General features: G+C 54.1%; 3 protein-coding genes across 8 annotated transcripts in view; 1 reads left to right on the top strand and 2 right to left on the bottom strand.

Annotated features, from left to right (window-relative positions):
• Positions 1–192: 192 nt before the first annotated feature.
• Positions 193–5,478, top strand: MST1 (macrophage stimulating 1; the record flags this gene model as incomplete). Of its 6 annotated transcripts, XM_084752660.1 has the most annotated exons (17): positions 193–276; positions 1,165–1,312; positions 1,394–1,705; positions 1,787–1,923; positions 2,008–2,128; positions 2,200–2,318; positions 2,485–2,680; positions 2,840–2,970; positions 3,060–3,162; positions 3,278–3,414; positions 3,503–3,538; positions 3,619–3,727; positions 3,870–3,947; positions 4,115–4,261; positions 4,342–4,448; positions 4,553–4,686; positions 4,831–5,478. In XM_084752660.1, 17 exons carry the CDS (start codon positions 225–227, stop codon positions 4,990–4,992), a joined length of 2,229 nt encoding a protein of 742 aa, XP_084608786.1. In that variant the 3' UTR covers positions 4,993–5,478. The 6 variants fall into 6 exon arrangements, with proteins under 6 accessions (XP_084608786.1, XP_084608784.1, XP_084608783.1 ...); XM_084752658.1 differs by having other exon boundaries at positions 210–276; positions 2,840–3,162; positions 3,624–3,727; XM_084752657.1 differs by lacking the exon at positions 193–276 and having other exon boundaries at positions 1,092–1,312; positions 1,394–1,506; positions 1,591–1,705; positions 2,840–3,162; positions 3,624–3,727.
• APEH (acylaminoacyl-peptide hydrolase) lies at positions 5,414–15,017 on the bottom strand. Its single transcript, XM_084752673.1, has 22 exons — positions 14,854–15,017; positions 14,646–14,778; positions 14,058–14,184; positions 13,442–13,535; positions 13,284–13,359; positions 13,031–13,194; positions 12,731–12,868; positions 12,543–12,634; positions 12,421–12,461; positions 12,216–12,337; positions 11,725–11,785; positions 10,556–10,653; positions 10,002–10,053; positions 8,688–8,776; positions 8,159–8,297; positions 7,616–7,699; positions 7,456–7,536; positions 6,422–6,510; positions 6,136–6,326; positions 5,946–6,048; positions 5,753–5,859; positions 5,414–5,669 (listed from the first exon to the last, which is right to left on the bottom strand). The coding sequence occupies exons 1-22, from the start codon at positions 14,863–14,865 to the stop codon at positions 5,564–5,566; spliced, it is 2,199 nt and encodes a 732-aa protein (XP_084608799.1). The 5' UTR covers positions 14,866–15,017; the 3' UTR covers positions 5,414–5,563.
• Positions 15,018–16,419: 1,402 nt separating this feature from the next.
• Positions 16,420–22,859, bottom strand: part of BSN (bassoon presynaptic cytomatrix protein) — a 97,239-nt gene continuing 90,799 nt past the window's right edge. The window contains exon 12 of the mRNA XM_084752786.1: positions 16,420–20,372. The gene's annotated coding sequence lies outside the window, so the exon portion shown is untranslated. The remainder of the gene's footprint in view (positions 20,373–22,859) is intronic.

Here is a 22,859-nt window from a genome sequence, read left to right as displayed (position 1 = left end):
CAGCCACCTGGCAGCCCTGAGAAGGCCCCTGTACTTGACCCAAGGGCCTAAGGCCTAGGCCCCACCTAGCAACTGTCACCTGGTGTCAGTCAGGCCCCGAGCTGGTTCAGAGAAGAGGTGCGGACCCAGAGCCATCCAATCCTGTAGGGACAGATTTCACAATTTCCGGGATGGAGCTCTGGGGGCGGGGGGGGGGGGCACAGTGCAGCCTCCGGCTCAGGAGCATGGAGTGGCTCCCACTTCTGCTGCTTCTGACACAGTGTTCAAGGGCTCTTGGTGAGTGTCCCCCACCCTGATCCCCACTTGCCTTCAGGGGGGAGTTCTCCCCAGGCCCCTATAACTATTCTTGTCCAGAGTTTAGTTTTCTATTGGGCAGTGGCCTTGGCCTGTTGCGCGGAGCTGAGGCAGCTTGGGAACTCAAATATACAGTCTGATCAGGCCCGTGTTCGAATGCATACCGCAGCAGAGAGGCAACCTTGGGACCACAGAGACTAACAAACATAGAAGGCACAGCTCCAAGGCCTAGCGTATCACTGTAACTTAACCTAGGCCTTCATACTGGTAAAAGCCCAGACTTTGGAACCAGAATCGCTGAAGCTAGGGCTTTCCCTATATAGCATCTTAGCTCTGAGTCCAAGTGTTTGAGGGCAAGTCCAACATTTGAGGGAAGAGATAGAGCAAGTGTCAATGGGCAAACTCCACCACTCACATTCTCATGGAGTGGATGCATTAGACCCAAGCCCAATACAGGGCCTACTAACAGCCCAGTGATAATCACTGTTGCTGGCCCTGCCTCCCCAACTCAGCAGGTGTGTGTGTGAGGGGATTAGGTTGGCCCTTGAAAATACACACACGGGGCCAGGCCAGGCGTAGTGGCGCCCGCCTTTAATCCCAGGACTTGGGAGGCAGAGGCAGGTGGATCGCTGTGAGTTCGAGGGCAGCCTGGTCTACAAAGCAAGTCCAGGACAGCTAAGGCTACATAGATAGACCCTGTCTCAAAAAAAAAAAAAAAAAAAAAAAAAAAAAGGAAAAGGAAAGAAAATACACACAGGGCAAGACACCCCCCAAGGACCTTGTATTTGATTCCTTAAATGAACAAAATACAGGGTGTGTTAAAATACATGTACTGCTATGCACAGTCATTTTGCTGTGCCTATCCCACAGGGCAGCGCTCACCACTGAATGACTTCCAGCTGCTCCGGGGCACAGAATTAAAGAACTTGCTACATACGGTGGTGCCAGGGCCATGGCAGGAAGATGTGACAGATGCTGAGGAGTGTGCTAGGCGTTGCGGGTCCCTTCTGGACTGTCGGTGAGTGGCTAAGCAGCCTAGGTGTGGTGGAGGGTAGGAGACTCTGGGTTGCCAGTTGACCCCTTGTGTCTGTTGCCCCAGAGCCTTCCACTACAACATGAGCAGCCACGGTTGCCAGTTGCTGCCGTGGACTCAGCACTCACCTCACACACGGCTGCACCATTCCAATCTGTGCGATCTCTTCCAGAAGAAAGGCAAGTGGCAGTGGGGGAGAAACAGGGTGATTAATAGGGGGAGGAAGCCTCGGTCCCTGTTGACTTTTCCTCTCTCACTTCCAGACTATGTGCGAACCTGCATTATGAACAACGGAGTCAGCTATCGGGGCACTGTGGCCAGGACAGCTGACGGCCTGCCCTGCCAAGCCTGGAACCGCAGGTTCCCCAATGACCACAAGTGAGACACATAGACACATGGCCCCTAGGCCAGAAGTAGACTTCCCCCAGCATGCACTGCAGTAAGGCTCTCTGCCTACAGGTATACACCCACACTGAAGAATGGCCTGGAAGGGAACTTCTGTCGGAACCCTGATGGGGACTCCAGAGGTCCCTGGTGCTACACAACCAACCACAGCGTGCGTTTCCAGAGCTGCGGCATCAAATCCTGCAGGGAGGGTAAGGAGCTGGCGTCTAGCCTAGGGGGGAGGGCCAGGCCTGCCATCACCTACAAACGCACTGGCCCTACGCTTCTGCTTCCAGCTGCTTGTATTTGGTGCAACGGGGAGGATTACCGTGGCGAGGTAGACGTCACAGAATCGGGACGCGAGTGTCAGCGTTGGGACCTGCAGCACCCTCACACACACCCTTTCCAGCCTGAAAGGTATGTAGACAGAGTCTTTGTGCTGAGGGTGGGACAGAGCCTGGGTCCCAGAGTCTTGATACTGTCTCCAGGTTCCTCGACAAAGCTCTGAAAGACAACTATTGCCGTAATCCGGATGGATCTGAGCGGCCCTGGTGCTACACCACAGACCCGAATATTAAGCGAGAATTCTGCGACCTTCCCAGTTGCGGTAGGAAGCAGGGACAGGGCCTAGGAAGGAACTTGGGGGGAAACTGGCAGGTGTCGCTCAACTGGGGGAGGTACCAGCGAGGTTAGGCGTGGGTAGAGAGCAAAGCCTGCCGAGTACCAGAGACCCTGGGCAGGCAAGCGCGGCTCCAATTCCAGCTTTTGGGCAGGGCCCAACCTGCCACCGACCATCAAAGGACCCAAGTCACACCAACGCAAAAAGAGCAAGGCTGTTAACTGCTTCCGTGGGAAAGGCGAAGACTACCGAGGCACAACCAACACCACTTCTGCGGGTGTGCCCTGCCAGCGGTGGGACGCGCAGAGCCCCCACCAGCACCGCTTTGTGCCAGAGAAATACGCTTGCAAGTGAGGTGACAAGCCAGAGCAGGGAGAGTGCCCCTGTGGGTGGAGGCGGAGCTTATGAGATGGGACCTGGGGGCGGAGCCGGAGGTTAGTTCCAGCTTGCTGGGGGTTGGCTGGTGGGACCCCACCCACAAGCCCACTATAAGGCAAGTGCCGGCTCAGGGACCTTCGGGAGAATTTCTGCCGGAATCCTGACGGCTCTGAAGCTCCTTGGTGCTTCACATCTCGACCTGGTTTGCGCGTGGCCTTCTGCTATCAAATTCCACGCTGCACAGAGCAAGTGGTGCCAGAGGGTGAGGCGGGAGCACTGGGTAAAGACGGAGCCCAGTTAGGAATCAAGAGTCCACCCAGGTTGATTGCCGCTCTTTCCTACCCACCACAGACTGCTACCGCGGATCAGGCGAACAGTATCGCGGCTCGGTCAGCAAGACCCGCAAGGGTGTTCAATGCCAGCACTGGTCCTCTGAGACACCACACAAGCCACAGTGAGTGTGTGCACATACCCAGGTTAGAACTGAACTCTAGGGCAAAATGCTTTGGCTTCTTGGGAGCCTGAAGTAGGCCTGACTGGCCTGTGTCGCCACTCTGCTCCACGTCTAGATACACACCCACTTCAGCACCTCAGGCGGGACTGGAGGCAAACTTCTGCCGGAACCCAGATAGGGACCGCCATGGGCCCTGGTGCTACACTACGGACCCGGCGACCCTGTTTGACTACTGTGCTCTACAACGCTGTGGTGAGTGCCAAAGACTTCCCTTTGGCTAGGTTTCAGATCTCACCTCCATAGGCTGGCTCCCTTAACCTGAGTGAACTTGGCCTTGCAGATGATGACCAGCCGTCATCTATCCTGGACTCCCCAGGTACAGGCTTGGGCCAGTTGTGGGTACATCTTCTTTGACCCTGACCCTCACTGAAGGCTTCATCCCGCCCCATCCCCCAGACCAGGTGCAGTTTGAAAAGTGCGGCAGGAGGATTGACAAGAGCAACAGGCTTCGTGTGGTGGGGGGCCATCCTGGGAGTTCACCATGGACGGTCAGCTTGCGTAACCGGTGAGACCTGAGTGCTTATCTCAAGGAAGGAGCTGAAGAGGATGGACACCTGGTCCTGCACCCAGAGATCCTTGCCAAAAGTGACAGTTCTAGCACGCGTCCCAGGACTCACTGTAGCTTCTCCTGATCTTTACTCCTCTAGGCAGGGCCAGCATTTCTGTGGGGGCTCCCTAGTGAAGGAGCAGTGGGTACTGACCGCCCGGCAATGCGTCTGGTCATGGTGAGCCTCCCTTGGCTTTAAGGACTGGGTCTCCTACCTCCATCCTACCTCTCCGTGCCATTGTTCCCACCATCCCAGCCACTTGCCTTGGGCAAGCCAGCAAGCAAACTGAGCTAGGACAGCTGACTAGGAACCAAGAATGACCCAGCAGAGTCTCTTTCTCCCAGCCACGAACCTCTCACAGGATATGAGGTATGGTTGGGTACCATCAACCAGGAGCCTCAGCCTGGAGAAGCAAACCTGCAGAGGATTGCAGTGGCCAAGACAGTGTGCGGACCTACAGGCTCCCAACTGGTGTTGCTCAAGCTGGAGAGGTATGGAGTCAAGGTGAGAGGGTGTGAGGTGGAGCTGGCCTGTGCGTCAGAGGTCCTCAACACCCTCATTCCTGCTAAAGAGCCGCGACCCTGAACCATCATGTGGCCCGGATTTGCCTGCCTCCTGAGCAGTATGTGGTACCTCCAGGGACCAATTGTGAGATCGCAGGCTGGGGTGAATCCAAAGGTAGGAACACAGTGCACAGGCATGCATTGGTACAGACCAGGAGGCCCAGCACTGGTTCTTGTTCAAGGTTTCTTTCCTCACCATGCCCCTCTCTCTGGGTACAGGCAACAACACAGTCCTTCATGTGGCCTCAATGAAGGTCATCTCCAACCAGGACTGTAACGTCAAGCATCGAGGACACGTGCAGGACAGTGAGATGTGCACAGAGGGACTGCTAGTCCCCACAGGGGCTTGTGAGGTCAGTGGCACAGCTCCTGGCACAGTCTGGGGAGGGCTTGGGGGCTGGAACTATCCTATTTGATTACCAAGGGGGCAGGGCAGGGCGTGGCGGAAGCTACTCACTGCCAAGGTACAGAGCCATCCCAATTCTCCTACCTGCCAGGGCGACTACGGGGGTCCACTTGCCTGCTATACCCACGACTGCTGGGTGCTACAGGGACTTATAATCCCAAACAGAGTGTGTGCACGGCCCCGCTGGCCAGCTATCTTCACACGCGTGTCTGCGTTTGTGGACTGGATCAACAAGGTCATGCGGCTGCAGTAGGCCTGCTTTTGACGCCTTGGAGAGAACGAGGCTTCTTGTCAAACATAAAGTGACCTTTTCTCTGTCTGTACAGAGTGGTTCTTAGTATTTTCTAGGGAATGAGTTGCGACTCCGTGCGGTTTAAGACCAGCACACTTGTGGCTGGATGTTCTGATCCTGGGACAACTGTGGCTGGGCAGGGTGTCTCTCGTCTTCCAGAGGCGCTCCTGGGAACACAAGGATAGAGCAGAGTAGTTTCCGGTGGACGGGACCGTAGCCGAGAGCGCGATGTTGGTCTGCGCCTGTCCCACCTGGCCTGCACAGGCAGGGCTGAGTCTTTCATGGTTCCTCTCTGACAGGCGACAGAGATGTGGCTATCAAACCCCACGGTGGGGTCTAGGGTTGGGGAAGGCTTGGTACAAAGTACCAGAGCAAAGCAGGCTCCGTGTCCACGTTTATTGTGACTACGTAGTCCACATCCCTCTGCCCACTCGTTCAGAGTCCAGAGCCCAGGAAGTCCCTTCTGGGCTGTCCTGCCAGCTCCTGAGCAAAGTGCGAGACGTCCGACCAGCTCACAAGGAATGGCAGGGCCTCAGCTGCCCAAGTGTGTGTGCAGCCAAAGCACAGTGTTCATGAAGCTGTCTGACTCCACCTCCACCTCTGACAGCGCGTGGGTGCTCTTGGGATAGAGCAGGAGCCTAGATGAGCAGCAGCACATGAGGTTGGAGGGTCCTGGCCTCTTAGCTGCCACCACCCGCCAGGACCACCCTGTGCTACTCACCGAACAGGCACGTTCCGGGCCTTGAGGGCACGGTAATACTCCATGCCCTGCTTGAAGGGTACCCGCCGGTCCTCCTGGCCCAGCATCAGTAATACCGGTGTCTTCACCTAGGTGTATGGGGAGCAAGGAGATGTGGTGAGCAGAGCTCCGGATTCTGGGGGGTCAGGCGGCACACTCAAGGACACCTGGCTACCTGAGGGATGTACTTGATGGGTGACTTAGCCAGCATCTCCTCCCACACACTCAGGTCTGGCAGGCAGTCGTTGCTGTATGGGAAGCCAGCCTCCACCACACACCTACAGAACACCAAAAGATGCAGACTGCAGGGTCTCCAGGGGAATATGGGGTGGAAGGGCGGGCAGGGGCCTCTGATGTGCACCCACCAGTCAGGGATGTCGGTGGAGCCCATCATGGAGGCGATGTTGATGACAGGGTTCCGGGCTATACAGGCACTATAGGTCTCTGGGAACTGACCAATCAGGTGGCAGGAGAGGAATCCACCATGAGAGCCACCCATGAGGGCCACACGTCTTGCATCGAAGTGTTCCTCCTGGAGCACCTGCTCCACTGCAAACTAAAAGGTGAGCAGAGCCCGCTGCAGCTAGCTTCCTGCCAGCCAAACAGAGGCATGAATCTGCCCTCCCTGTCCGAGCCCCAGCACCCTGCTACCTGGACATCTTTCACGTCCTGATGGCCCACATTGCCTGGGAGAGAAAGGATGCTGTCTTGGCCAAAGCCGGTGGAGCCACGGTAATTCACTAAAAGTGAGACAAGATCGTCAGGCAGTATTCTCAGTGTTCAACCCACATAGCTGGTTTTTTGTTTTTGTTTTTCAAGACAGGGTCTCTCTGTGTAGCCTTGGCTGTCCTGGACTCACTCTGTAGACCAGGCTGGCCTTGAACTCAGAGAGATCCACCCGCCTCTGCCTCCCGGCTACTGGGATTACAGGTATGCACCACCACACATGGCCTGCTGCACCACAGGCTGTCAAGGGGAAGTAGCCAAAAGAGGCTGCCCCCCAGACACCCCAACAAGCTTTCCATGGCAGCTGCGAGTTAATCCACACGACCACCAGGTTATGAAGCCAGAGGCTGGGTCAGGGAATTCTCTAGTAATAGTTTCTTTTCTTTCTCTCTTTTTTGTTTTGTTTTTGGTTTTCGACACAAGGTTTCTCTGTGAAGTCTCCGCTGTCCTAGACTCGCTTTGTAGACCAGGCCTCAAACTCATAGCGATCCACCTGCCTCTGCCTCCCAAGTGCTGGGATTAAAGGTCCAGCTTTTTTTTTAGAGACAGAGTTTCTCTGTGTGGCTGGCCTTGCTTGAACTCCACCTGCTCCTGCTTCCCAAAGTGCTGGGATTAAAGGCGTGCGCCACCACTGCCCAACCCTAGTAGTGGTTTCTTTTCTCCTTTCTTTCTTTTTTTTTTTTTTTTTTTGGTTTTTCAAGACAGGGTTTCTCTGTGTAGCCTTGGCTGTCCTGGACTTGCTTTTTGTAGACCAAGCTGGCCTCGAACTCACAGCAATCCACCTGCCTCTGCTTCCTGAGTGCTGGGATTAAAGGAATGTGCCACCGTGCCTGGCTCCTAGTAACAAAACTATAGAAAAGCCTCCTGAGCAAAGTGACATGCCAGCCATGGGGCACACACAGGCCAAGGCCGCCTCATCACCTCATCAAACCCTGCTGGAATTGCAGGTTCGTTCTTACCCAGTAGCACTGCAAAGCCCATCTTGCAAAGCATGGCTGGGAACAGCATCCAGGCAGTGACGAAGGATGAATGGGGTCCCCCTGTAGGCAGGACGCAGAGGATAAAAGGACCAGCTGGGAGGGGTGGTAGGAAGGCAAGGGCTCCCAGACAGATACCTACCATGGGGCATGACGACCATGGGCACCTGGGTCTTATCTGGAGGGTTGCTGGGCTGTAAAAGGATTGCTTCAAAGTCAAGGTCAGCTGCAAGGAAAAGGCAGTAGTCAGCAAGACCAGTCCTACTTCACAAAGGCGCCTCCAGCCAAGGCCCATCTGCAGCCATGGCCATGAGACTAAGCTGAAACAGGCCTGTAAGGGAGCCCACGCCATGTCACACGGGCCCCTAAAACGTGTGCTCTCTGCCTAGTCAGAGGGCACTACTGTCTGAAAGGACAGCATTCTAGTGTAGTCACGTGAGCCTTGTGTGCGGCTTGTTCCTTTGGACCTGAGTTTTCTCACTACAGATGATATGCCCTGGCAGGACCTGGTACTGCGGAGCACAGCTGGTGTTCAGAGCTCTGAATGCTCCGCCCCATGACCATGAGAACAGAAAGGATCTTAGAGGCAATCCTAGAAGCCCTGCCCTGTGAGCTAGGGAGGGGCAGCACGGATGCTGTGTGCTAGGGATCTGGAGAGGGGTCACCTGGTGCCGGCCCAGCTCACCATACTGTACATTCTCTTGGTCTGGAGGTGGGTGAAGCACACGGATGCCCCAGTGGATGTCAGGAATGGGTTCGGCCTCCTCCAGGGACACCCATGACACAGACTGCTCCTTCCCAGCAGGAGGCAGGAACCCAACTTTCTGCCAAGGGGAAGGAAAGTGTCACAGGTGGCCAGCTCTCAGGACCCCATCTCCAAAGGGCACAGCATAAATTCTTGTGAGTGGTGTATGCCCATATACATCCACATACGAACCACCCTCACCACGACCCCACTTCTTGGCCTCTGAGTTTGTCTGTCTCCCTGAACTCTGATAACACAGGTCTGGGCACTTCTGTAGGCACATTGTTCAGGGTGGTGCAAATGCTAGCTCCTATTCATGAGTGCCAAGCACAGTGAGCCACAGGACCAGACTGAATCCAAGGCTCTGCCCTTCTACGTGATGACCAGCCCTGGTCAGTCTCTGGGCCCAGCTCTATGGTGTGGAAGCTTGTAATTCCCGTCTTCCAGCCTGCGACCCCCCAACACTCACCAGGCTCGGGGGCAGATTGGGTGTGGAGAACTGGGCCACCATAAGGTCTTGGTCAATTGTAAGCAGCTTCCAGCTTCCACCTGACCCCCCTTGGAGGAAGCAGATGGCAGTAAGAGCCTGGCAAGGGCCACCACATTTCTACCTGTAACCCTGAGGTGCACCTCTTACAAAAGCCTAACTGCACGACCCGGTAAGCCTCATGTTCAATCTCTTGGCTGTGCTCAGGAACTGCCAGACCTAAGGCCTCATAAGGCTACCAAGGTAGTCTACCCTCTCCAATGACTGCAGTGTGGAAAGGATGGCAACCTAACCCAAAACAGAGTCGGGGGAAGGGCAGGGTCTAAGGTTTATTTACTCATGTATTTACTTATGTGCATTAGACTGTGTGTATGCTAGGCAAATACCCCAGTAATGAACTTTGTCCCAAGCCAGAGATGCAGAATTAGAACAAAATTTTGGCATCTGTAGTGGCTGAAGAAAAATGGTCCCCACGGACTCATAAGAAGCATCACTATTAAGAGGTGTGGCCTTGTTAGAGGAAGCCTGTCATTGAGGGTGGGCTTTGAGGTTTCAGAAGTTCATGCCAGGTGCACTGTCAGTCACTCTCTCTTCCTGCTGCCTGCCAATCAAGATGGAGAACTCTCAGCTCCTTTTCTAGCACCATGTCTGCCTGCACGCCGCCATGCTTCTCACCATGACAATAATGGACTAAAACCTCTGAAACTGTAAGCCAGCCCCAATTAAATGTTTTCCTGCTGGGTGTGGTGGCACACGCTCTGGAGGCAGAGGCAGGCAGATCACTGTGAGTTCCAGGCCAGCCTGGTCTACAAAGTGAGTCCAGGACAGCCATGGCTACACAGAGAAACCTTGTCTTGAAAAACAAAACAAAACAAAAAAGAACGCCTCCATCACAGGTACCTTGTCACAGCGATAGAAACCCTAAGCGAGGCAGCATCTCTCTGGAGGAGTATGTTGAGACAGGTAGAGAACTCAATGGCTACTTCAGAAGCAGACAAAAGCTGCAAGTGTGGGAAAGGTAGAGACCCAACCAGGGCTTCTCCAGAAAGAGATGGAGGACCGTGACAGCTTGGCAAGAAAGGTCTGTAGACTTTAGGATGGGGGTGGGGCTATGAGGCCAGGCATATGGAGGTTAAGTGCAAAAGGGCATTGGAGCAGGTGGTGTGTTGGCTAGATCGTTAGGGGATGCTGGCAAAGGTTAAGAATGATGGAGAGCACCACTGCTGCCCCACGTCAAGCTCTAGCCTCACGCCTAACCTGGCTCCCATCCACCCGCCCTGCAGATGTCCTGCTCACCAGCTGTCAGGGAGGTAACACTGCCGGTCTGGGTGTCCACAGCAAACAGGTCCTTAAACAGAGGGGAGGCCACTTGTAGCACCACATCCAACAGCCCTGTGGGGACTGTCCCTATGGCTACTCTGTGCACCAGGGAGTATCTGGGATCAGATTCAAATCTCAGTTCTTTCACAACATACAGGCAAGGTACAGGAGTGCCACTGAGCCCCACATGAGGATGTGAGAACAAATGTCATCACATCCAAAGGCCTGTGGTACCTTATGGGTACCTCCACTCACCCCTCCAAGAGGACTCATCGAGTCTCCATCAGCTGCCCACCTCAGAGACAGCCCTACGTCCTCCACCTGGAAAACAGGCCTAAGGCTCTGCTGTAGGGCACCAAGACATCTGGTCCCCTCAAGGATGGCTGCAAAGGCCTCAAGGTTCAGTAAGACTTCGGGACTAGGCATTCCTCTAAGGGCGTCCACACACTCTGCCCCAGGTCCTAGGGTCCCTGGCGACGATCACAGGGCAAATGTTGATGCTGCCTCCCATAACAATCAGGGGCTATTACCTGCCGACTGCGTTGTGCTGAGTCAAAGACCACTCTCCGGCTGTCAGCTGACCAGCACCCCAAAGGCAGAAGACTGCAGTAGATCCCAGAGAAGTTCTCTGCAAAGACAGAAAGGCCTGGGCTTCAGCTAAGAGTAGAGGTTTGGGGGGGGAGGGATCAAGACTAGGATTTTGGGGAATTCACCCAGGACCCCTGAAATCTGTGGTAGAATGACAGTCCCAAATATGAGGGTGCCCTTGGCAATGTGGATTTACTGAGTAGGAGGGGAAGGGGAAAGCCGGAGACTTCTGAGGACCTGAAGAGGCCCGGCTGACAAGCTTCTGAGGCAAACTCGGATGCTTTGCTATGAGCTGCTCCCTGTGGGGCTTTGGTGACCTTACTAAGATAATGTGTTCGTCCAGCAGCAGAGTGCTGAACACTGCACCGGCTCCTGAGCTCAGCAAACCCTGCCTTTCACTACAGTCTTGCTCTGAAGGTGGAGGCAACCACCTTTTCCACCAGTGAAGAGGAAACAGAAGCTCGCGGAGAATCAAGAGCTATCCAAGGAGGCACAGCTGACCTTCAGATTAGGTCCCTATTACTGTGTCCTTGCAAACTAAAGAAGCCGTGTGCTAAGGATCAAATACAGAGTGCTAGGCACGTGCTTTACAGCTGAGCTACATTCTCACTGTGTTCCTGCATCCTTGTCCACTGCACCCGCCCGCTAGACGCCTGGTTAGACTTTCCTGGATGGCTTGAGAAAACAAGACTTTCCTCCCCCATATCCTTGGGATGGCCTAGGATTGCAAGCACAGCTGGAAACACCTGATGTTGACAGAGGAGCCTCTTAGCCAAGAGCCACCTTTTCAGAGGACTTAGGCTGGACAAAGGGTGCTGGGGTGCGGGGTGGAATACAGAGTAACGCAGAACCCCCAGGCCCAGTGCTTCTCAAGCATTCCTAACTAGAATAGTTGCTGAGAATCATCCCCAGCCAACTCGGGCACTCTGATGTCAGTACTGGTCTACTCAACAGCTTTCTATCAGGCTATTACCCATAGTCGTGTCTTCTATGCCTGTTGGGGCTGGGCGCACGACTGGGCTAGCAGGAGAGAGGGTCCTCCGAAGGAACCCAGGAGGGAGGAACAGAAATATAGGCTCTACTGATCTCCCCAGCTAGGCAGCCCCCTCACCTCCCAGCTGCCGAGGTACAATGTCCACCACCACTGCGGTGACCTTCGTGTACCAGTCATACTGCAAGAGAACACAATGGTCAAAGCCGCCAGAGCATGGGTCTCAAGGCGGAGCGCTGTTATCTAGCCCTTTTGGTGACAACTCTGGATCGCCTTGGGGAGAGATGGAGGCCTGGACCAGATGCCCACTAGGGTCTCAGGTAGGCATGTCCCTTGGACTTCCACCAGCGATCAGAGCTCTCCTTGGGGAGGGGCTGGGCCTGTGTAACTACCCTGTGGATGAGAACCAAGAGACAAGCACCCCTGGAGGATGCTCATGAGGCGGTGAGCCCCGCAGAGTACCCAAACCTACAGGTCCTACCTTGAAAGGTCGGGCTACTGATATGCTGAGGACAGGTGAGGGCCTGAGGGGTAGATGATGCTGGCCCTTTGGCTCTCATCCCCCAGCAAGAAGCTAACCGTCCTCCTACTCCCATCCACCTCTAGCTCACCAGGCACAGCTGGCTACACTGATGATGAGGCAGCAGAGATGGGTACTGCAGGTAGACGATGCGGCACTGGTCTGGGCTCAGCCGAGGAGAACAAACAGCCAGAGAGTCATCCGAAAGTAGTTCTAGGCCACAGAGAAACATGAGGATCACAGACTAGGAAAGGCTCATAGGGGTCAAAGGGCACATGTGGGCACCAGTCACTTACCACACTTGCCTCCACTCAGGTCCACATAGTACAGGGCTGATCTGGAAAGGTCAGAAAGACACTCAACTCCACAGTCAGCTGGCCCGTAGGGGCCCTCTGCCCCGCCCCATTCCCTCCCTCACCTGCGATTGGTGCAGAAACGGATACCTAGTCGGAAGGGTTCATGCCACCAGCCCACAAACACCACACCTGTGTCTCCAGGGGCCCAGAAAGCCTGTGAACAAGACCACGACGTAGGTTTAAGCAAGAGATAATTGCTCAAGCAGGGGACCCCAACTACAGGAGGGGGCCAGGCTAAGCTGCTGCTGACCTGACCAGGGGACACATGTTCAGGGACGCCCTCAAGCACTGAGATGTTGCCACTCTCGATGTCCAGCACGCAGAGCACAGGGGTGCTTTTGGAAACCATGGTCTCTCCCCAGTCTTCATAGAATACAAACTGATCCCCCTGAGAACAGAGGACACTTGATGCCCAGAGGCTCTCCAGAACCCTGACCCTGGCTCACAGAAGCGAGTGCCTCCCCAGGGCCACTAGGTGCGGTGCAAGGGGGTACACTGAGTTGCAGGGCTGCCCAGCAGGACCTCCATGGCCTGGCCACACCGCAAGCACCTTGGTGGCCTGGTCTGGCTTCTTCGGCCTGGCCATCTCGTCCTCGCTGGCACTGACGTCCAAGGCTTTGGTCTGAAAGAAGGACTCAGCCTTGGGGCGTTTCTTCTCCGCCACATACAACAAGTGTGTCTCTGAGTATGACCAGGAGAGGCAGCCAAAGCAGTCTGGATGCAGGGAGGCAGGATCAGGGGGAGCCCAGAGCTACGGTTGCCCCTTCTGCCCGCCCGGCCTGCTTACCAGCCAGGTGCCTCACCGTCCTCATACACAGGCCCGTGTTTCTCCAGTGCCGACAGGTTGAAACTCTTGAGCTTCCGATTTTTCTCCCAGACCTGAGGACACCTGGGCATCAGGCTGCCTGGCCAGAGCCTCAGCTGAGGAACCTGCTGCCTGCCACCACATCCACAGACTCACCTCCAAGTACTGTTTCTCCTCTCCTGGGACTGTGCCTCCAGCCTTGCGCAGCACAGCTTTCATGGTGCCGGAAGGAGACTCTCTGCTGAGCAGCCTGAGAACGGGGTGGGGGGGTTGGGAGTGGGGGGGCGGGTTGCAGGTCAGGATTATGCCACGCCCCCAAATAGCCTTGTGCTGCCTCTTTACTGGTCACAACCTCATAGACGAGACTCTCTCTTTCTTTCCTTTCTTTAGGAGGCTTTATTTATTAGTCTGGTTCTGTGAGATCAGAGGGCAACGCTGGAGTCGAACTCGCAGCTAACTCCTAGATAAGACGCTTGGGACTCCAATCCCATTATCAGCCATTGGGGGACCTCCGGGCTTGACCTTGACTCTCTCCAGATTCTCTGGGACCTAGGACCTAATTTGGAGAAAGCTTCAAGTATGTCTCAGGCCATGTCTCCAGAGGCCAAACATGCTCTTAAGGAGCGGGCACCCGGTTCTTTGCTTCCCCGAAGTTGTCCCCGAAGGGGACTGGTACGGGGTTCTACACCCTAAGGACACCTAGTGGGACATATACGAAAGGCTGGCATGGCAGGTGGCTGTGGTCTTGTCTGCAAACTCCTCTCACACTTACTCCCCCCGGGTCTCCACACTGTTGCCCGCAGGCCCGGCAAACACCACCGAGTCTCCGTCGTGGAAGACTAGGTACTGGCGGCAGAATCGGATGTTCTCCATTCGCTCCAAGTCCCTCTGAGTCCACTCTGCAAGGGAGACGCGAGGCTGCACAACTTGTCTGGGCCAGTCTGGACCGCTGCCCAGCCATCAAGGCTTGCCTTTCCCAGTCTGTCTCCAGACACCCTGAGTAACGCCTGGACAACACTTCACCTGTCAGAAGCCAAGCCTACGCTTCCAGGGCTTGAGTTGACAGCCACTTGGGGGACAACTCACTACTGATAGCATGCATACGGGCTGCAGAGTCCTGCAAGCGCCACATCTTGCACCCAGGCCTGAACTTTACTTCCACACTTTCAACTCATTTACGGGCATTACTAGCCAGTAAGGCCAACAACAGCCCCCAAAACACCTGTGCGCAGGAGCTACGGCTGGGTTTCCTCCCGGTAACCCGGGTGTACCGTCAAGCAGCGAGCCCTCCACATCCCCCACCTCTCCACCTGGGTGCACGGCCCGCCGCCACCCAGTTCAGTTCCCTCGGTCTACACACCAGTGTGCACCGTCCGATAGAGGCCCCCATACTGCGTGGTGACCTCCGGGCCCAGGCAGGCGGCGCTCAGCGCAGGCTGGCGGCTGAGGCCCCGGTACAGCGCCGCCGCCTCCTGGGGCTCACTCAGCAGCACCTGCGCAGGGGACACACCAGGGTCAGGCTCAGCCCGGGCGACAGAGGCCACGGGGGCCGCGGGCCGAGCCCTCACCTGACGCTCCATAGTCCTTTTCCTTCGGTAGCCCCTAAGGCCCGGAAGTGAGACTTCGAGGGCGGGGCCTAGGGAGGCCCCCCAGTTTCCGCTACACCCGAGGCGACCTGGGACAGGCGGGGCCTTGTTTAAGCTTGGGCCAGTCGGCGGGGGGCGGTGTCTTGGTGGTAAGAAGGCGGGGCCTTCGAAGGATCCGTCCAGAGGGGGCGGAACGGGAACCTAGTGAAAAGGGCTATTCTTTCAGTCGCGGAATAGTGGGAGGTGGAACGTGTGAGTGGAGTCCTGAGCTTTTTAGAGAAGGGAAGCAGTAGGTCTCTTAAGAGTGAGGGCGGACGTGGGGCAGTGGAATACAGAGCTGGTGTTCAGGGATGGGCGGGGTCTAGGAAGAGCGAAGGCAGTAGGACCAGACTATGAGGAGAAAGCTCAGGGTTCTGAGAGAAAGCCTGAGCATTCGAAGGGCGGGGCCTCAGATGAACACCAATGGGTCCTTAAGGATGAGGGTCGGGGAAGGGTGGAAACCAAACACAGAGAGACTTGCAGTCCACGAAACCCGAACGTTGCACGTTGCAGGGCAGGGCACCCGCATGGATCTCTTTCAGCTCTGGGGCTGATTATGGGTCCCCATTTACTGCTAACCAGGCAGATAGGAGAGAAAAACGCACGTCCCCGGGCGGAGCCCTGGGGCGCCGAGCAAAGGGCGATGCTGAACTCTCAGGGTGCTGCCCCCGCCCGCCCTCCACCCCCCCACCCCCCCCCCCCCCCCCCGCTTATCAATCACCAGACTTGCCCTCAAAGCTATCTGTTTCCACAGCCTTAAACCGCCCTTCTCATTGGCTCATTGCTGCGGATCGTGAGCAGATTGGGTCTCAGCCTGCCCCAAGGGCAGAGGTGAGGTCAGACTTCACCTAAAAGTAGAAAGTCTCCTGCCCACGGCACAGGACTAGGCTGAATTAGGTGACAGTTGAGGGCAAAAGCTTGAGCCTGGTTGGTCTTTCAAACCAGCTCTGGGTCACCTTGAACGAGCGCTTTCCTTCTTACCTGAGACAAAATTGATATATATCGATATATATATCCCGTTTATTTTCTAGTGATGTTTGAATTGTACGTTTAGTTTCTCCACATAGTCTTGGCCTTGAACTCACAGAGACCCAACCGCCTCTGCCTCCCAAGTGCTAGGATTAAAGATGTGTGCTACCATACCAGGCTTGAACTATTATTGACTGAAGGAGGGACTAGCATCTCAGCCATAAAAAAATATTCTGAAGTTGGAGCAAGGTAGATGTAAAGCTTGCTTATGAGCACCAGAGGGAGGCACTTGCTCATCTAGATCCTGGGAACCAGGATCCTGGAAACTGCGCCGTGGAAACCCTTTGGCTTGGGACTGACCTTTGCACCTTCCTGGAAGGACATTTTTAAATGGCTTGATGTGGACTCAGCCCCTGTAGCGCCAGCACTTCTGAAATTTTGCTCTTTCTCACCTTTTTCTTTAACTGTGGAGAATATTGTTGGGTCTTTGTTTGACTAAGCATTCTTACTTTAGAAATGATCCCGAAGACAGTCTGCAGGTCATTTATATCAAGTCCTTTTATTCTGATACCACAGAAATACCTTGTCACAACACAGGGGAGGGACACTGAAGTACCACGAGTTCTCACAGAGCACGGGAGGACGGCACACAATTCACAAGGTCATGTGGAGGACTCGGGTCATTGCACTTACAACTGTAAACTTGTTTGTTTGACTTTGTACAGCACTCTTCCCCCTCAAATAAAGAAGAAGAGGAGGAAAGAGAGGGAAGGAAAAGCAAAAACATGGAAGCTGGAGGGGAAATGTAGATGCCACTGCTCTCCAGGGTACCACACTTGGAGAGGAGCTGATTTGACCCCAGAGACTGAATGAGACTTGTGCGAACGCGCACGCACGCACAAACACACACACACATACACACACACACACACACTCATGTACACATGCTTACACATACAGTATCTCACGACTTCTATGGCTCTCCAGTGCCACCTGGTGCATAACGGTAGCAGGGTGCTGGCACCCAGGGAGACAGAGATGGCATCTCCAAGGAGTTTCTGTTGATTAGATCTGTCCCTCCGACCCTGTTGGGAGTCCATGATGACAAATATTTACAGCATGGGAGGAGAAGGACTGAGAGGGCAGGACTGCACTCTCGTGGCAAAGGACCTGCCTGGAAAAAACTCCCCACAGGCTCCAGAACACAGGCCAGGACTGCTGCCCTTGCTGTTCTCTCATTATGGGCCCTGAGGCCATTTGCCCTGCCCAAGAATACAAAGGTGACGACAGGAGGACCATCACTATGAAGTGAGCGTGGTGAGGCCTTGGGTGTGCAGAGGAGGGTTCCCTTGCTTATGACGCTGAGAGGGGAAAATGGAGACAGTCTGGACTCTACCCAGAGGCTTCTTACACATTTGGAGATGCACCCATTGCTTACTGTGTCCTTCAGCTGCAAATGCTGGTTCCCAAGCCTCTGCCTGTCATAGCCCCAGAGTCAACACGGGGGCCAGGATACTCATGACCTAGAATACCACTGTAGCCATATTCACAAGGGGCAAACATCTGTCCTGTGGGTACAGCCAGGGGTAGAGTGGCAGCCATCAGAAATGTCAAACTCAGAGTCTAGCCAGAAAAGAAATCTGCTGAAAAGTTAATACTTTAGAGCCTAGGGTGGCTGCCAGAGGTTGACCTGTGGGCGGGCATCCTGCCTGCTCTCAGTTCCTAGTCGAATCCCTTGACTATGAGTGGAGAGGGACACCGCCATGATCCCGAGGATCTAAACGCTGGTCACATCCTGAACAGGCCTGGGTCTGTGCGGCTTGAGTTTCCTCCGTGATGTCTCCTTCAGCCCTTGCTCGGATAGCCCCATAGAGCTCAGCTCTGATCTCTGAGACGTCCCACAGCACAGAGAAAGCCAAATCCCAGGAACTCAGGGTCTTAAGTCCAATACAGCTTTAACTGTCCCATCCGCAGCTGCCAAAGGTGGGACAGGATCCCGCTCTATAGGATTTGTAGGCCTTGTAATAAAGCATGAGAAATGTGGACCCCTGAGAAATGCATGGTGTACATCAGAGCACTCTGGAGGCAGGTCAGACTTTTAAGGGGTCAGGCAGTTACTGTCTGCCCTACCCCTCCACCCCCGGGACCAGTGAGGAAAGTGCTGACAGCAGTGAAATGCTTATGTTTCTTCGGAGGAGAAGGAGGCAAGTCCTGGGCAGACGTGGAGAGGGTGACACAGGCTCTTCAGGAAGCTTTGCTTTCGCCAAACCTTCTGAGCTCGGATTGAAGCTGATACGTATGTCAACAGTTGTTCTGGATGATATTTCAGCCAAAGAGCCCACAGCCAGCTCTTCCTGGGCACTGTATGGCCCCCGGCTCCATGCCAGACCCCTTGGGTCAGTCCTTTGAGACTCCTCACCACTGAGGAGAGACATGGAGCAGGTTCCGTCGAGATCTAGGGATCCCCGGGCACAGCCAGGATCCCTTGGCTTCTGCTCTCCACAGATGTAGCCCAGCTTTGCCCTTGGGTAGTGGCCACTGGGCAGGAGTTGAGCAGATTCTTTTGGCTCAGGCCTGGGATAGGAGGGGGAAAAGATGTACAAGTAGAAATCCTACAGCAAACCCACAGGACGTTCACACACATGCATCCTGTGAGGGCTCCTATCTCTGTCTATCTGAGGTGTTTGGTTTTTTAAAAATTATTATCTGCTATTGAAGACAGATAAAAAAACTGCAAGGGTTATGGGGGCCTCACTGCCTGCTCCATGGCCTGGCACTCTTAGCCGGTTCTGGCAGGTCTTTACTAGCGTGTGCCAAAGTTAGGGAGAAGTGCCCCTAAAGGAGAGGTTTGGAGGTAAAAAGAACTCCAAGCGAGAGGGTCGAGCATTTAAAATGAATGAAATCGTGCAAAGTAGCTGCGAGCCGTGCATGCTCCACTGCGAGACAGGCGGTGGCTCACCTGGCAGCAGCGAGTCCTGCCACAGGTCAAACATGCCACAGACTTAGAATTTACACACGCGCACGCGCACACACACACACACACGCACACACACACATGCATGCTCTTGCTTTCTCCATCTCAGACACACACACACACACACACACAAAGTGAGGACAAGGCTGGGTTGGGGTGGTGACATGAGCAGATCTATCCAGTTTCTCAACTGCATGTTTGCAATTAACTCCTTATATGTAACATGGAATTTATTAAATATTAACAGTTGTCTTTGAGGGTTTATATTTCATTGCATAGAACATTAGAGATGAGACTTGTGGCTGTGCCCGAGATGAAGGGAGGCCTTCACGGGAAGGGCTTTGGGGAGGCACGCAGCCCAGTTGACCAGGTGAAGAGATGGTGTCATACTTCCCTTCCCCCACAGGGCTCTGAGCCCTTCCCTTCCTCTGCCCTGAGCACGCCCACTGCTGATGGCTTAAGAAGGACTGGAATTGCACAGTAAACAGGCGGGCTGAGGGGCCTCCCTAGGCCTCGCCCTGGGTTTGTGCTCTTGGTGGCCTGCTGCCCGCTATTGCTTCTTAGTCAACATTTCTCCCCATGTGCTGAACAGGGGCAGAGCAGAGAGGAAACCAAACCATCAGTCACAAGGTGGAGGGGAGGGACAAAGGGAGAAAAGGAAAGAAAAGAAAGGGAGAGAAAGGAAAAATAAAACAAACAAACAAAAATGTTCATGAGGTATACATGTAAATCAAACTGGAATGATTAAGGCTGTTCTTGAAATCAAAAGAAATCCCCAGGTGTACAGACGAGGAGCCGCGGAGCCGGCTGGTCGAGACAATGGCGGTGCTGCTGAGACGCTCACAATGGCTGGGGGATGGCTTTAAGATGATGGCAGGCAAGCCTAGTTATGCTGCCATCCACGGGCTGGGAGAAGCCTCAGCCGGTGCCCACGCTGCCTTTCGGTGCTATGGCCTCTTATTTCAGCGATGAGACAGTGTTAGGTCCTAATGTTTGTAAAGTTCTCCCAAACCCATGCTGGCCATGTGGAGGTCTGCTCCAGTGTCACCCAGAGGACAGGGTGAAGGGGGCAAGGCCTTATGGCCGCAGAGGGATCTGGGCCAGCTGGAATGTGAAGGAATCGGAGCCCAGGGCCCCCAGCCCTCAGTCGAAGCCCCTCTCCAAGGCTGTGGAAAAAACTTCTGGCATCTTAGAGGGAGGGCAGTGTGCACCTAAACTCTGTGTATAACGCATTGGAAGCCTGGCTGGCCAGGCCACAGGAGGCTACAGGAAGAGCAGCAGACAGCCACAGCAGCAACAGTTCTGGCGAGGGCTCCTCTCTTCCAAGGACGGCCGGCCTGAGGAAGGCAGGGTCTCTGGAAAGACATGAAAGTTCCCCCAAGCCAATGGTCCTACTGGTCCAGCAGATGCTTCACCTAGGTAGCTGCTGTTAGAAAACATCCAGTGCTCTGCTGAGGCCTGCCTGCTGTGGCCCACCTGGTGTGAATTTTTGGGCCAAGGGTTTGCCAGATTGTAGATGCTTTGAAAAGAGAAGAGAGAGAGAGAAGGAAGAAAGAAGCATGTATATACACACACACACATATTTTTTTTTTTCAAGAACCCACCCTCCTGACATTGCTCTCAGGCATAGCCATGTGCAATGGCTAGGTTTCTCTTCTTCCAGAAGGTTCTGTTCTATCAAGGCATTGAGAGGTTAGTATTTATGTAAGTTGAAGATCACTAAAAGAAGGATTCGAAGAAGGAAAAATCAGATCTCCAGGAAAAGCCCTCCCTCCTTTTCTCCCATTTGAGACAACAGGGCGTCATTATATTGCCCAAAGTGACACTAGAGTGATCCTCCTGCCTCAGTGTATGGAGAAGCTGGGCCCACAAGCATATGCTGCCACATCCGACTCAACATTTCTTTTTCTTCCTTCCTTCTTTCCTTTTTTTTTAAAAAGTGTGTGTGTGTGCGCGCACACACACCTGGAGGTCAGAGGGTAACCTGCAGAAGTTGGTTCTTTCCTTCTACCGTGTGTATTCTAGGAACCAAGGTCAGATTGTCAGGCTTTGGCAGGAAGCATATTTACCCACTGAGCTGTCTTGCTGGTCCTTGACAAATGTATTTTGTTTTTGTTTTTGTTTTTTTTAAAGTCCCTTTTTCTTTCTCTTGAGAGTGCAGGAAGCCAGGTATGTTAGTGCACACCTGTAATCCTAGCCTTACACAATGGAGGCAGGAGAATGGCTACAAGTTCACAGTCAGCTTGATCTGCATACTGAGTTACAGACCAGTCAGTCTCAAAAAAATAAAAAACAAACAGGAAGAGTGAGGGAAGATGAGGCTTTGTTTCAAAAGACAGGCTCCTCCTAGCTCATCTCTGAAAGTGACATAAGGCACCAGGGGACACATAGAACAGACTTGACCACTTAGCCTAATTGTTGGCCCAGTGCTGGGACCAGAGGGAGCTCTTACCTACCAAGCTGTGGCCTCAGAGGCCTGGCCACACTAGCAGGACACAGAACAAAGCACATGTGCATTGCCTTTCTTTCTTAGTAGTTCTCTGGCCCAGTAGAAGCCAGCCTGGGTATTACCCTGGACCCCGCCTCCCCTGAGGAGCACTTGAGATTGTATGTTTGTTCCAGGAAACACCAAGAAAACATCCAGGTGAGAGGGAAGGCTGTGGGGGTGTCCACCCCCCTACACAAAGGCAGGGAGGACACTGGCAGCACTGCCGTTGCTGTCGTCCGCAGAAAGCCCAAGCTCTTTACTTTGGTCTACGGTGCCCACCCAAAATGGCTCTTCCCACTGCTCCGCTATGCTATGGCTTAGTTGTACTCATCTCTGCCTGCCCCTGGAGCCTACCAGTTCCTCAGTATCAGAAGCTCTGGCAGCACCGAGGCTTCACGTAGCCCCAGCTCTGGCTGGTTCAGAAACGCTGCCACACAACACTTGCTACCTTCAGAAATTCCTTTCAAAACTGTTTTTTAATTATTTTATGTATGCATTTATTTATTTACTTTGGGCAGGTGTTTTGTTTTGTTGGTTTGTTTTTGAGACAGGGTTTCTCTGTGTAGCCTTGGCTGTCCTGGAACTCGCTCTGTAGACCAGGCTGACCTCAAATTCATAGAGCATTTGCCTCTGCCTCTGCCTCTGCCTCCAAATGCTAGGATCAAAGATGTGTGTTACCATGCATGGCTCGGTTTTTATTTTAAAACTTATTTGTGCTTTGTTTCCCTTGGTGGAGTGCTGACTTAAAAGGACAGGGACTTGGTTTTTATTCCTATCATGTCCCCAACATGTAACACAGGGTTTGGCACATTTCTGGGGCTTGACAAGCATTTGTTGAACAAGTGGATGAGAGATTGAGCCCTTCAGTGCCCCTCGTGTTCCTGAAAAGACTGCCAGTCCTTGGACACACACGGCGTCTTCTCTACCAAGAGTAGGCCTGATCTAAGCAAGAGCACTTACTGCTCCAAGGCTCCCTTAAAGTGAGCTGCTTTCTGACTGTTGGCCTCCACCATGGCTGCCCATGTAGCTCCATATTCTTAACCCTGGAGTGGAAAAAAGTGCAGGCTGAGAGGCCGGAGGGAGATGGTGTGATAGGCTGTGCAAGGAACAGCTCCAACAGCTGAGCTGCTCTCCCTGATTCTGGATGAGGCAGCTCCTCTTCTGTCCACAGAGGCAGGGCCAAGGCCAGGACCAGGGTAGGCTCCAAGAGGGAGCATCTGTCTTCAGTCCCAGTAGAGACGGCTCCTACCCTGCGGCTTCCTGTTCTCTCGCTGACCTAGGGTTGGGCCGAGACGAGCTGACCAGTGGCTGCTTTTCATCCGTGTTCCTCTGTTGTCTGCCTCTCTCCCTATTTCACCTTGTAAGCCTCGAGGACAACCTGTGAACCCAAGAGTGTCTTGACTTCATGCCCAAAGCTGCTAAGTTCTTGTGTGTTTGGAGACACCAGCACCAGGCATCAATGTCTTCATAAGAGCCACAGTCTGGCCTAGCTAGTCTAGCCTGTCTTCCAAGATGACT

This window comes from Acomys minous (genome assembly GCF_964271855.1).
Source record: "Acomys minous genome assembly, chromosome: 13".
Taxonomy (NCBI): domain Eukaryota; kingdom Metazoa; phylum Chordata; class Mammalia; order Rodentia; family Muridae; genus Acomys; species Acomys minous.
Note: the sequence above shows the minus strand (reverse complement) of the source record. Positions and strands in the feature narration are given on the sequence as shown.

Coding starts and splice junctions, on each gene's coding strand:
- APEH (XM_084752673.1), bottom strand. Junction 14,185..14,645: donor CTATCGGACGGTGCACACTG/GTGTGTAGACCG, acceptor TCTCCCTTGCAG/AGTGGACTCAGAGGGACTTG. Junction 8,298..8,687: donor CCAATCTGCCCCCGAGCCTG/GTGAGTGTTGGG, acceptor TCCCCTTGGCAG/AAAGTTGGGTTCCTGCCTCC.